The 13,066-nt window shown below is 37.6% G+C and overlaps 2 protein-coding genes, 1 long non-coding RNA gene and 2 other non-coding genes across 5 annotated transcripts; 3 read left to right on the top strand and 2 right to left on the bottom strand.

Moving 5' to 3' along the window:
* Positions 1-838: 838 nt before the first annotated feature.
* Positions 839-1,860, top strand: LOC149403406 (uncharacterized). The gene is made up of 2 exons (XR_016296035.1): positions 839-1,104; positions 1,561-1,860. It is a non-coding gene; the product is annotated as an uncharacterized LOC149403406 (long non-coding RNA).
* A 1,057-nt stretch (positions 1,861-2,917) lies between these two features.
* On the top strand, positions 2,918-2,990 carry TRNAR-ACG (transfer RNA arginine (anticodon ACG)). The gene has a single exon. It is a non-coding gene; the product is annotated as a tRNA-Arg (tRNA).
* Positions 2,991-3,278: 288 nt separating this feature from the next.
* Positions 3,279-8,540, bottom strand: EMB3108 (DEA(D/H)-box RNA helicase family protein). Its single transcript, XM_089609794.1, has 8 exons — positions 8,066-8,540; positions 6,996-7,295; positions 6,314-6,427; positions 5,775-6,232; positions 4,970-5,285; positions 4,504-4,656; positions 3,771-3,822; positions 3,279-3,642 (listed from the first exon to the last, which is right to left on the bottom strand). Exons 1-8 carry the CDS (start codon positions 8,387-8,389, stop codon positions 3,599-3,601), a joined length of 1,761 nt encoding a protein of 586 aa, XP_089465920.1. The 5' UTR covers positions 8,390-8,540; the 3' UTR covers positions 3,279-3,598.
* Positions 8,541-9,817: 1,277 nt separating this feature from the next.
* Positions 9,818-11,642, bottom strand: LOC149403403 (RNA-binding (RRM/RBD/RNP motifs) family protein). Its single transcript, XM_089610085.1, has 4 exons — positions 11,074-11,642; positions 10,673-10,880; positions 10,132-10,596; positions 9,818-10,058 (listed from the first exon to the last, which is right to left on the bottom strand). Exons 1-4 carry the CDS (start codon positions 11,576-11,578, stop codon positions 9,977-9,979), a joined length of 1,260 nt encoding a protein of 419 aa, XP_089466211.1. The 5' UTR covers positions 11,579-11,642; the 3' UTR covers positions 9,818-9,976.
* Positions 11,643-11,736: 94 nt separating this feature from the next.
* TRNAV-AAC (transfer RNA valine (anticodon AAC)) lies at positions 11,737-11,810 on the top strand. The gene has a single exon. It is a non-coding gene; the product is annotated as a tRNA-Val (tRNA).
* The last annotated feature ends 1,256 nt before the right edge of the window (positions 11,811-13,066 follow it).

Genomic DNA, 13,066 nt, shown 5'->3' with positions numbered 1-13,066 from the left:
GACTTATTGTTTGTTGAATAATTTTTTGTTGCAGGTACCGAGTGATGAAAACCGTTGAAGAAGCCGTGTACTAAACTGAAGATCGACTCACAGGGTGGTTGGACTTCAAGGTGGAGATTGTTGGTTTGAAGCCCAACAGTTTGTGTCGAAGCCCAAGCCCATTAGGCGAGGTAACAGCTTGGAGGCGTCGTTTGTTGAGGTAAAACGACACTGGACTTGAATCGTTAAGTCCTGGTGTATTTGACCATGACTCGACTGCCACCGCTGGATACTCGTCTAATCCAACGGTCAGCATCACTTCTGCTAAGGGATACAAAAGGACTGAAGACTCTTCATTTCTATTCAGTCGATTCTCATTCTGTCATTTTGTACTCGTCGCTAGGGTTTGTTGACCTTGTGCGATTCTCTCATCTTGTTCTTCTCTGAGTGATTTTGTGAGTCTGGTTCGATCGTCTTGATCGTGAGTTCCTTGTGTGAACTGTGTAATTGATTCTGAGATACTCTGAGTGTGTGTGTGAACCTTGAGAGGAGAAAGTGATCTGTGAAGTGGTGTGATCGATCCAAAGACTAGTACACGAGCTTTTCCGGTTGGAGCTCAACGAGGATTAGGGTTCAAGCCATAGTTTTGGTTTGGATCTGAACCTCGGTAAACTCTGTGTCTCTCTTTACTTTTCTTTGTTGATTTCTTTGTTTGTGTGCGTTGGTGATTCACAAGTTCGATAAGTTTGAGAGGATCTTGAGGGCTAAAGTTTCCTACATCACTTAAACATATATTTCCACCCGAGCCCAAAATTGTACTACTTCTCTGCTATCCGATTTACAATCTACCCGAGCTTGTCTCCATGGATCGCCCAGAAAAAAAGTCTCCCTCGACAGATTCGTCCGAGACGATTACAACGACGAGGCCACGGAGCGATCAGATTCTGATAATTCGAATTCGTGCAGTGATGTGGCGATCAAGGTTAAGAAAGCAAAGTCTGCTTGGGACGCAAGCAATCTAGTTAGGACTTTAATAATTTTTTAAAAGTGTGGCTAATGAATGTTTTTTTGGTTGCCGAATTGTCTATTGAAACACTTGGCTGAGAAGCTGCTGATCTTGTTTTGGTGAGTTTTTTACTTGCCTTGTTGTCCAAGTCTCTTTTTAGCCCTGTTTTTTAAGATTAGTTGTACTTGTAACAAAAAATTTCCCCAAAGAAAACGGTTATTATTATTTCCAAGTAAATAGCTATTTGAAAGAAACTAATTGAAATGAGCAAAATAACCAAAGCTGTGTAAGTTTTTTTTAGCAAATTAGTCAAGTTACGTCATCCATTTTTTTTTTTTTTTTTTACAACAACGTCAATAAATTTTAGGATAAGCAAAGCAATTTACCACTTTCAAAAACTAATTTTTTTTTAGCTATGTTATTAACTTCACACAAACTTTAGCTATTTTGTAAATGCATTTCAATGGGCTATTTAGCCAGATTAGCCCCATTTTTTTAAATTAGACAAAAGAGAACTCTAAACCAACCTTAAGGTCTATATTAATTTTCAGTCTTTTTTGTGTTTTTTTTTGTAGGTCATGAAGGACGGTCCAGATCACTCAGTCGGGTCGGTACCAAGACCTCCTGACCAGTCCGGCGAGATCTTCAAAGGCATGATCACATCTAGCGGAATCCTCAACCGGGTCGGCTAAAAAAAAAAAGAACAAGTTTCATTGTTTCGGTACTTTTTGTCGATTCTGATTCGGATTTTTTCGTCGCAGTCTTCAACGAATCAGAGCACGGCTGACACGGATATCCCGTACAGGCTAGCTGGGCTGGCTTTTACTCTCCATTCGGTTGAGACATAAGTTTGGATATATTATTGTTTGATTATATTTAGCTTCATTTTATTCTTCACGAACCAAACAAACTGAGATAAATACGAAAAAAAAAATTAAAAAAAAAAAAAATCGAATTATTCCCCAGATTGTGTCAAAATCCAAGGAGAATCCAAAGTTTCAGAGTAGAAGAGTACCAAGAAAGTTGGAAATAAATTAAAACCACCATAGAGAGAAACCATATTAAAAGGCATATGTGAATGTACCAATTCTAAACTCTCTTATTTAAAAGAATCAATCTTTCTTGGTAAAATATCTCTCTGATTATGATAACATTATATATGGAAGAATAGTGTCTTCAAATTCAAGATCCCATAGTCTTCGGACTGTGTTTAGTGTATTTCTCTCCTTCCTCATGGTTTTCAAGAATCCCAGCTGCTCTGTTCTCCTTCAACACTCTGTCGTTTCATCATAATCTTCATCACTACCAAATCATGAAAAAAACGACATTGAACAAGAAAGACGACATTGAACAAGAAAAACCTCAACAGCACGTACACAACAGTTCAGAAGAGAAATAATTGCATACATATTAAAGGGAAGTTTAGTTATTCCATCGTCATTGTAAATGACATTAATTAAACAAGAGAAACGAAAATATAATTTGAAAATGACAGCATGATTGGAAATGACTATATAATTTGAAAACGACAGCTTTATTGGAAACAGCAATATAGTTAAGAAACGACCATATAATTTTATAAACGACAGGTTAATTGGATTAAAAACGACAATAGGATTGGAAACGACAGTATGATTGGAAACGACAATATAATTGGAACAGTAGCATAATCAATCGAGAATATAATTTGGAACGACAGTATAATGAAACGACACTGTAATTCCAAACGACAATATAATGAAACGACAGCATAACTCCAAACGACAATATAATCAAACGACAGCATAGTTTAAACGACAATACCATCAAACGACAGAATTAATGAAAAACAACAGTAATTAGAAGGTCATAATAATTGAAAAGCGATATTAACATATACAACCCCAGTTATAAGTTTATTAAATATATTTCTATCGCAGATTATATCACAAGGACTCCGTGGCCCAATGGATAAGGCGCTGGTCTACGAAACCAGAGACTCTGGGTTCGATCCCCAGCGGAGTCGTTTTTTATGAATCTTTTATATGATTTATTTTTTATTAGCATTTAATTGTTTCCAATGACCCCCTGACCATTTATTTCCGGATATAGCCTTATATATATTTTTTTGCCAATTACTCCAAATAGAACACGGATATCAAATTTCAAAAACGGAACTTGACCACTTCTACCAAGGTAAAAAATAAAATAATGACCCAAAGTCTCTTTTCACTCTTCACTCTCTTGGAGAAAACCAAGAGACATAATCCCTAATTACATTTAAGATATTTTGAACAATTTTGAACAAAATACAAAATTTAAAGACGAATTCCCCGTAAAAATTTAAAGACGATTTCTGTCAAGTTCAAGCTACAAAATTGAGAGATTATGTGCCTCTAATACTCATTATGCAAAACAAAAGGTAACAAAAACAATATAGAATTTTTTTTTAATAGTCATCAACTAATAGTGTGACAATTACATAGGTGACTCAAAAAAACCAGAAGATAAACACTTTGGCAAGACTCTCTTAGAGTCTTTCTTTGGCCATTTAGTCAAAGCTATGTGAGCACAGATTCGCGGCTCTTTTACATGTAAAATTCCACAAATATCATTTCGACAATCAAACTCTCTTCAGGCAGCCGCCGGGGCGGTAGATTTAATCCTCATCGCGTTGCCTGAAAATTTGAAGAAAAAAAATGTCAATCTCAGAGTATCGTCTACGATGGTTGAAGCCAATCTGATTATTACACTGAATTCAATTGAAAATTCAAGAGTTCAAATGGCTTTAATTTATTTTCTTCACCTCTTTTCTTAATCTTATTGCGGAATCCCCTTTTCCTGCTAAATGCCGTCTCCTGCGAGCCAAAAGAAGAACAAATTTTAGTCGGAAAAAAAAAAACAATGAAGGTGTCTTTTGAGCCTAGAGTCTACCATAAATGGTCCTCGCACCGAGAGAGAAATATGAATAATTCAATATCTTGTTTTAACTCGTGTTATGTATACAGATACATTACCATCATTAACTAAAGAGATGTTTAAGATCTTGAGCAATGGCTTTAAAATAGAGATCAGCATGTGTTTAACAGCGGGAGATAATGAAATAGTTTTGTGCGAGACTCTTCTCTTCGGAGAGAGCTCGGGTCTTCTAGAATACCCACTTATTTTGTATTTTATACAATTTTATATATATAGAGACATGCAAAATGAGTAAGATAAGGGAAACAGTTCTGAAAAATTAGGATAAAAAAACGATGTCGAGAGTTTGGTAATCAGATTTTTTTTTTACTTTCTAAAAATAAAAAAAAAACTTTTTAATCAGATTTGTGAATTTGGATATGTGGCTATCCTAATACAACCCCAATTCAAACAAATGCTCAATGCTTGTTTCTATAATGATATCCCCTATATATATAGTCTAATACAGCTTCTAGTTATTTTATATTAATTCCTTGAACTATCTGCTAATTATTAACGCAATCACGTCTCTAATCGGTGGAAAACAGAAAGTGCATCGAATTCACGAGATTGGAAATTACCACAGACTCCCCGAGCTCTGCTGCCCGACGAACTGCGGCGACCAAATCTCTGTTGGAATGTGTGTAGAAGCTTGTCACGAGTCCGTATTGACCAGCTCTCCCCGTGCGACCAACTCTGTGTAAAAAGTCAACCGCTGACGTGGCAAAATCTGCCTGCATACACAAAGACCCTCAAAAAATCAATTAGCTCAGAGGGCTTAATCTTGGTTTCATAATTTGTGTGTATTTGCATTTTCAATTTATATCGGAAAACATGAATTTAGACCTAGGATTAAAATGCCAACGTAAATTCAGCCAGAATTCTCGATACTTGGCCAGTTTTTTACAAAAATTGTGTTATTTAAAATATCAAGCTACCTAAAAATCGGCAAAATACATAAGGAGCGGCAGAAAACGGCATCACTGAAAATTTTATCCGGAATTTCAATCACTGATTTACACCGAGCTGACAAGAAGTAAGGCTGACCTGAATGACATGCGAGATATTAGAAATATCAACCCCTCGAGAAGCAGCGTCGGTGCACACGAGAACGCCTCCGTTCTTTTGGAAAGAATTCAGCGTCTCAGCACGCTCTTCCAATGTGCATTCTTTGTGGTAAACGTAACATTTGATGTTGGCGTTGCGCAAGATCTTCACCACAGCTTCCACGGCCTCAACTGTGTTCGCAAACACTATGGTCCGGATTGAATCCCCCGACTTCAACCCGGAGCTTTGTTTGACCGCTTTTATTAGTTCGCCCACTTGATTGTCGATCGAAACTTCGATCCAGCTCTGCTTTAACCTTTGGAACAAAAAAAAAAGGGTAAGACCATGGAGGGTAGATTAGTTTTTTTTTTTTTTTTTTTTTTACTATTATTTGTTTCTAGTATAAATAGATCATTAGGGTGATTCATCAGGGTTCTATTATGACCCGGGATTTCTCCAATCTTTCACAGCGCTTAATCTCCTCTCTTTTGAGAGAAACTAAGCTTTTTTTGTGATTGATTATTGGCTATCTTTCCCGTTGAGTCAAGGTCTCTTGAATAGACCAAAGATTACAACGTAATGGGTCTAATTACTCAAACCTTAACCCTAATTAAAGTAATCCAAATAACACAAATAAATAACAAGACATAGCATATCAATCTAAACATAATTAAATAACCTAAATAACTATTCATAATGTTAAGTGTTACAGGTTCATGAAAAAGTATAGCTCAAATTGATTTTTTGATCCCCTAGTCTAATCGGAGAAACTAATTAACCTCTCGAGTTGTCCTATCAAACTCACCTGGGATTGTGACGATGCAAATAGTTCCCGCTAACCCAATTGGCATCCGGAAACATCTTCTTCAACACTTGCCCCGCGGTTCTCTTCCCGTTGAGAGGAAGCGTCGCAGCGATAAAAATGTACTGTTTGCTCCGCTCGTAAATCTTCCTCGATCGCCTCCAATCGCTCGTTCTCTTCCCGGCCTCCGCCCCGACCTCCGGCGGCTCGTCTTCCTCATCATCGGAAGCCCCCTCGAAGCTTTCCTCAACGTCGGACTCGGCAAAGTGCTCCGAAACATCTCCGTCCACCACGGTGTATTCTTCTAAAGCTTCAGCTTCGGGTTCTGTATTCGTCGGTGATTCGGGGGACGAGGCTTTAGACCTCGACAATTGCTTCTCGTCGAATCGAAGCATGTGTATGAGACGGATGACTTTATTCTCAAACCCGCCGGAGAGAAGCATGTCGGCTTCGTCGAACACCTGAAATTTTGATTACTTTGTTAACTTCTACTCATTGGTTAGTAATAGATGATTATACGAGTTCACAGGATCGGGACTTACGACATATTTCACGCCGCGCAAGAATCCCATTCGCCGATGGTCGTTTGGTTCGATGTTGTTCAGAAGCGCGGCGGGTGTCGTCACGATTATATCGGGCCTAGTGACCGGCCAACCCTAAGATTAAAAAAAAAAACGAAGAAAAAAAAATGAGACTTTTCATAGACTACAAAAAATTGTCAATTCGCCAAAATTGTGGTTGTATCGGTCTATCCCCTGATTTCAAAATGGATCTCTAAATGTTGTAAACCGTATCTGTTAAAATGGCCAAAGCTAGTTGCTTTTGCAAAACAGCTAATGCGTTCACTCACCCACATTTAATATATGACAATGAAATTTAGCTAAATGACTAAAATGATAGGATTAGTAACTTAAAAGGACCATTTTGAACGTTTTTTTAAATTAGTATGCAAAGTGACACAACCACCATAATTCAGGGGGTAAATCAACAGTTAATTCAAAGCACAGTCCTGAAAATAAATTATTAACTATGGCCCTTATCTAATGTGATTTTGGTTAAAAATAAAAAAAGAGGGACTAAACCAATACGATTCATAACTTCTAACGTCCATTTTGAACGATTTTTTTGTATATAATTCAAGGGGCTCTTCTAGACAGTTTATTCAAAGCACAAAGCGCATTACATATTAAAAAAAATATAAAAAAAAAATAAAAGATTAAGTACCTGTCGTCCACAGACAGCCGAGACCGCTAGAAGTGGCTGGCCATCTTCACCGCAAAGGCCATTGGCCATGCGTACCACTTGCTCGCACAAAGTCACATTCGGGCAGAGAACGAGAGAGAGTTTGCGCCTCGAAGAAGAAGAAGAAGACCCTCCTTGATCCGATTCAGCGTTCTCCAAATCATCTCTTGCATCGCAAAGCCTATTAATCAGAGGAACAATATATCCATGTGTTTTTCCGCTCCCGGTTTCTGCAGCAACAACCACGTCTTTTCCCGATAGTATAGCCGGGATACAAGAAGCCTGACACCACCAAAAAAAATTATTTCTTCAACCCCTTAAAAGCCACACCTTGACTGTTTATAAATTTTCTGCTAGGTAACATTATATCTATCCGTTATGTATTCATCGTAAAGACTACAGCTTTATAAACATTAAAGGTCATAAAGATTACAGCTTTATTTTCATAAAAATTAAAGCTTTATTTTCCAAACGAACATTCCTATGCGAGTCGACATCAACATTTTATTTTACAGAAACATCAAACAGTTGGTGGCATGATATTTTAGCGTTTATATCTATTCATTACTCATTGTAAACGGTAATACTAGCTTCATTTAATATGTGATTATTTGTGGCCGTAGAGACTGTAGATTTAGTTTCAGCGCGAACATTTTTATGGGAATCTATGTATAAAACAGTTGGTGGACATAATATCTGATCATGTATATCAATTCTATTCATTATTCACTGTAAATGGCTATAACTAGCTTTACAACTTCACTTAATATCTGATCCCTAGTCGTCGTAGAGACTATAGATTTATTTTGAACACGAAATGTCTAAGCGAGTCTATACATCAAACAGTTAGTGAGCATAATATCTGATCATGAAGTTATTCACTGTGAATGGCTATACTAGCTTTACCTTTACCTTTACCTTGACGACGTCGCTTAGAGAGACTATAGTTTTGTTTTCAACACGAACATTTCTAAGCGAGACCATATATCAAACAGTTGGTCTGCATAGCAGAAAATTCGCAGAAAATTCACAGAAACGGAAAGACAAAGAACCTGAACAAGAGACGGTTGACCTAGACCGGCATTGAAAAGAGCTCTCGAAACCTTGTCGGACACGCCAAGCGTGGTCCACGAAACACTCTCCTCCGTAAAAAATGTATCGCCCCCTGAACTGAACGCCCTGGTGTGCTCGTTTCGCTGTTTGCTGAGAAATAGCCAGCGAACCGGAATCGAAGAAGATGAAGAGTACGGCGATCTCGAACCAGAGAGACACGAGTGAGAGTGTCGTAATTGGAAGAGGAATTTCGACGACGGTGATGATGATGAAGGCGATAACTTGCAGAACTGTAGAACTGTGCTTGGTCGATACAGAATCATTTTCTCGTTCGGAATTTAGTTTTTTTTCTTTCTTGAGAGCAAGAAATTAGGGTTTAAGGGTTTAACGCCATGAATGAACTGATAAAAACAAAACCCGATGTTGGATAGAAAGGTAAGGTTTAGCCGATGAAGAGAAATAAATTAACATTTTTTTACATCCGTTGGATTTTCATTTCTCTTCTTTGCTCTCTTATCTCATCCGTCGGATTTAGTTCGTGTTTTTTTTTCCTTTTTTTTTAGAAAAATATTTGTCTACTTCCTTGCTAAATTGATATAAGTATTTGTCTAATTTTTTTTTTTTTTTTGCTCGGATTTGTCTAATTTATTTATCTATTATCTCGTTGAATTATGTTTGATTTTAGTTGTGCTATATTGCTAATTCTTATTGATAAGCTATTTTTGACTTTTTCCCAAAATAAAAGAAAAATAAAAAAATCATCTAATAGAGGTGAAAGGCTCAAATCCTAAGGGGTTGGGACAACTCGAAAGGGCAATATATCCAAATAGAAGTTCAAACGAGGACGGATGACAAAATCGTTCTAAGACGGCGGGTAATAAAACCGTCTTAAGACGAGTGACATGACCGTCATAAGACAAGTGACAACACCGTCCTAAAACGACAATTGACATGACCGTTTTAAGACTACTGACAAATCTTTCTTAAAACAGCGATGACAGGATTGTCCTAAGACGATGTGTGACATGACATTCCCAAGACGAATGACAAGATCGTCATAAGATGGCAGGTGACATGATCGCCCAAAGCAAACAACAAGACTGTCCTAAGACGGCAAATGAAAGGACCGTCCCAATGGGAGATTCTAATGACAATCAAATGATGGAACTACCCCAACCCTCCCCATGTCATTAGAGGCGGACCCAGGTGCAAGGGTCAAAAGGCCTGGCCCCCCCAATCCAAATTTTAGGGCTATTTTTTTTTTCAGCCTAAATTGATTTTTGAGTGAGGTAAGTTTCTATCAACTTAACAAAACTTTATCTCTCTCCATCTCACGCCTTCTCTCTCTACGATTCTCAAGAGATATCAAAGGCCTCCATCTCACTTACCGATCAAACTAATGTTGAGTGTCGGAGTGCGTGAAAATGGAAAAATCGTCTACGCTTTATTGGCTCACTTTTCTCAGGTGACGAGTAGCCAGAAACCACTTTTCGGTGAAACAAATGCGACAAATTAGGAGATTTAACCATCGTTTGACCAATCGCACGATCATAAGGTCTGGCCCTATATCGAACTCTGACCACCTCTAAATATTGATCTAATTTTGGGCAAGAACATCTTGTATTGGTTTGGCTTATGAATAATTAAGTCAAATAAATTTCATAAGAGATCTAAATTAGTAATATGCTTATCTCACCTTTTTTTAACCCAAAGTTATCCGTTCATAATTTTTTTTTAATATAACCAGGCAATTCGACCAAGAGGTCTCTTAATGGCCACAATTTGTCCTATAATTAATACACATTCACGAACTTACATATAACATTTTGCTAAACGTTCAAATATTACAAATAAAACAAATTAACAAATTAACTCTAACTAGACATTGCATATTTTCCCTAACCCCGCCTCTATTTCTTAGAACCCACGGCAGATTTTTTGCCGTATTTAGAGAAGACATCGTTCATCACAGCCTTTTCCTTGCCCTTTAACCTGCACATTCATTCAAAATGAAACCATAAAAATTCCAAAAAAATAATAATATCACATCCTTCATGAAATTTACCTCTTTGCCGATCCCGAGAAGGAATTTTTTCCTTTCACCGCCACTTTTATCTTCGGCACTTTTGCAGTCTTGTCTTTAACGCCAAGCCTCTTCACCGGACCAATCGGAGGAGAAATTTCTCTCGGCTCGGATTCCGTTTTGAGTCCATAACTACCGCTCGGATCCAGCTCCAACTCGGTAACAGACTCGAGATCTTCTTCCTCATCTTCTTCTACTTCTTCCCAATCAGACGCATAAACCTCATCATCATCATCGTCGTCGTCGCCGTCCTCGAATTCAACGGAGAAGTTGATCTCCCACTCGTTTTCCATGTCCGAACCGTCTTCCAATACTTGGATCTTAGCGCCGTCGGTCGATTTTTCGCGCGGAGATTCGGGTCTCAGAGAATCCTTGACCACCTCGCATATGATCTGTTTCTGAACTTTCCCAAAGGCAATGCTCTGCCGAGAGAACGTCTCTACGAACCTATATCAATCGAAAGCGAACCTGGTTCATCATCGTCCGGTTCAACATATCATAATAATCGAGTTCGATTCGTTACCTATTAGCGTCTTTCGGGGACTTGAAGTAGACGAAACCGAACCCCTTGCAAACCGGGTCTCGGGTCTTCTTGTTCCCAATCACGGCCGGGTTTATGCTGATCAAACCAGCAACACCTTTAAATGCTGAGCTTAAATCCCTATGCACGTTCTTCTTCTTCGGAAGGTTAGTTATTCTCACTCTAACCCCGCTCGGAACAGCCTCGTTAGCTGAGAAAAAGCGACGAACACAGTAAACGTAAACCAATGAACATTAAAGCACATAAATTTAGTGAGTTCTTGTGTCTTCACACATCATTCACGTATCACTGAGATTTCATCTCAAAATCACTTCGCAAAGAGAGCAGTGTAGAACTACTACTTCTAACGAATGTTTCATTATGCATATACCGAAAGAACAGACCTTTCTTCTTATCTTCGTCTCGCTTGGACTTGACGCCCTCGTGCTTAAGCTTGTTGAGATTCGCAGCCTGAGCCTCTCTGCTCTGGAGAATTTCGTCGAACAGTTGGTCTTCAATCGCTGTATCGTAAACCTTCCCTTCTCCGAACCCTGGAGGCTTGTTCTTCAGCCACTCCCTCATCTTCTCCAACGGCAACAAAAGCGTATCGCCGTCTTCGTCTCCGTCGCCGTCATCGTCTTCGTTGCCGTCGCCGTCGCTGCCGAATTCGTCGTCGAACGAAGAAATTCCCGCCATTTCCGCGTTTGTAAAATCCCCGCGCCTCTTCGGCTTTGCTCTGGCGGACACGTCAGCCCCGCGGGCCAGGCTGAGCCGCCGCGTCGGAGGGGGGGGAGAGAGGAGGTTTGGCGGGAAAAAGAGTGACGTGGACGTGATAGTGTTGGTGTTGGTAGTTCGTCGGAGAAGTGAATTTGGAGAGGCTGTGAACGTGAAATCGCCGGAGATTAGCATATCTCAGTCTCTCTCTCTCACTCTCTCACTCTCTCAATCTCTCAATCCCTGTCTCGGTGTGACTGTCGTCGTTTATTCTTTAAAAAATTCTGACTATAAATTAAATTTTTCATTAATTTTGAATAAATATTAAATGTCAGGAAATCATATCATCGAATGGTTTCGTGGTGTAGTTGGTTATCACGTCAGTCTAACACACTGAAGGTCTCCGGTTCGAACCCGGGCGAAGCCATATGAGCGTACCTTTTATTTTTTAGAAATAGAAATTTATTATTAAGGGAAAATAACACATTTATACCCTGTGTTTTAGTGAAATGTCGAGTTTAACCCTCGGTTTTCAAAAATGTCGGGTTCATACCCTCTGTTTAACTAAAATGACGAAATTATACCCTGAAATAGATAACAGTGTCACGAATATTCTTTTTATTGACTTTTCATTGACGTTGACTAAAATATTTATATATACACACCAATTATCTTTATTCATTCGCGTGATATATGTAATTTATTTAAAAACTAAAAAATAAACAACAGTCTCTTAATCGTGAAGAACACAGAAAGAGGCAAATGGGTAAACATCGATAGTTGATAGTCATCAAAATCGCATATTCGAACAGAGAATCTAGAATTTAGAGTTACAATTCGAATACGGAATGAAGTAATTTCTTAGGAGGTATGAGTTTTATTATTTAATTTCAATTTAAGGCTATTTTTATTTCAAAATTGAGAATTTGGAAGTTAGGGCACTGATTTAGATTTGATTTGGTTTTTCTTATATAAGAGTTAATATCAATGAAATGGAGATTTGTGACGCTGTTATTCATTTCAGGGTATAATTTCGTCATTTTAGTTAAACAAATGGTATAATTTCGTCATTTTAGTTAAACAGAGGGTATGAACTCGACATTTTTGAAAACCGAGGGTTAAACTCGACATTTCACTAAAACACAGGGTATAAATGTGTTATTTTCCCTATTATTAATCATATTGTTCTTGAAGAATCTTAATTAATCACATATGTGCAAATCTTTTCGTTTCAACGAAATTATTGGCTGTATCTGCATTGATGTAGTTTTTGACCTAACGCACGGAGGACTTTGTGTTTAAATTCAATAATTAAATTTTATCTTACATTATAATTGTTTATAATTTCATATATATCTATTTCAAGAAGCAAAGAATAATTTAAAATCATTAATATTGATTTTCATTATATAAATATTTAAGTATAAATTGTAAGCATAATAAACGGTAGACATTCACACATAAAATATAAATAAAATATGTGTTTTTCTAATCATAATTTTATAATATATAGTTTCTTTTAAAAGAAAATAATAAGCTAGGTATTGGGCCAACATTTTTTTTTCTTCATCAATTCATAGCTGGGCTTCTTACTTAGTGAACTTTAAAAAAATAATAATAATAATAAATAAAGTAAGAAATAAATTTTGGAAAAATGGAAAGATAGAAATTCTGAAATATACC

This window comes from Urtica dioica, chromosome 3 (genome assembly GCF_054948205.1).
Source record: "Urtica dioica subsp. dioica isolate 48M chromosome 3, U.dioica_male_clone48M_v1_H2, whole genome shotgun sequence".
Taxonomy (NCBI): domain Eukaryota; kingdom Viridiplantae; phylum Streptophyta; class Magnoliopsida; order Rosales; family Urticaceae; genus Urtica; species Urtica dioica.
This window is presented reverse-complemented; position numbering and strand designations above follow the sequence as displayed.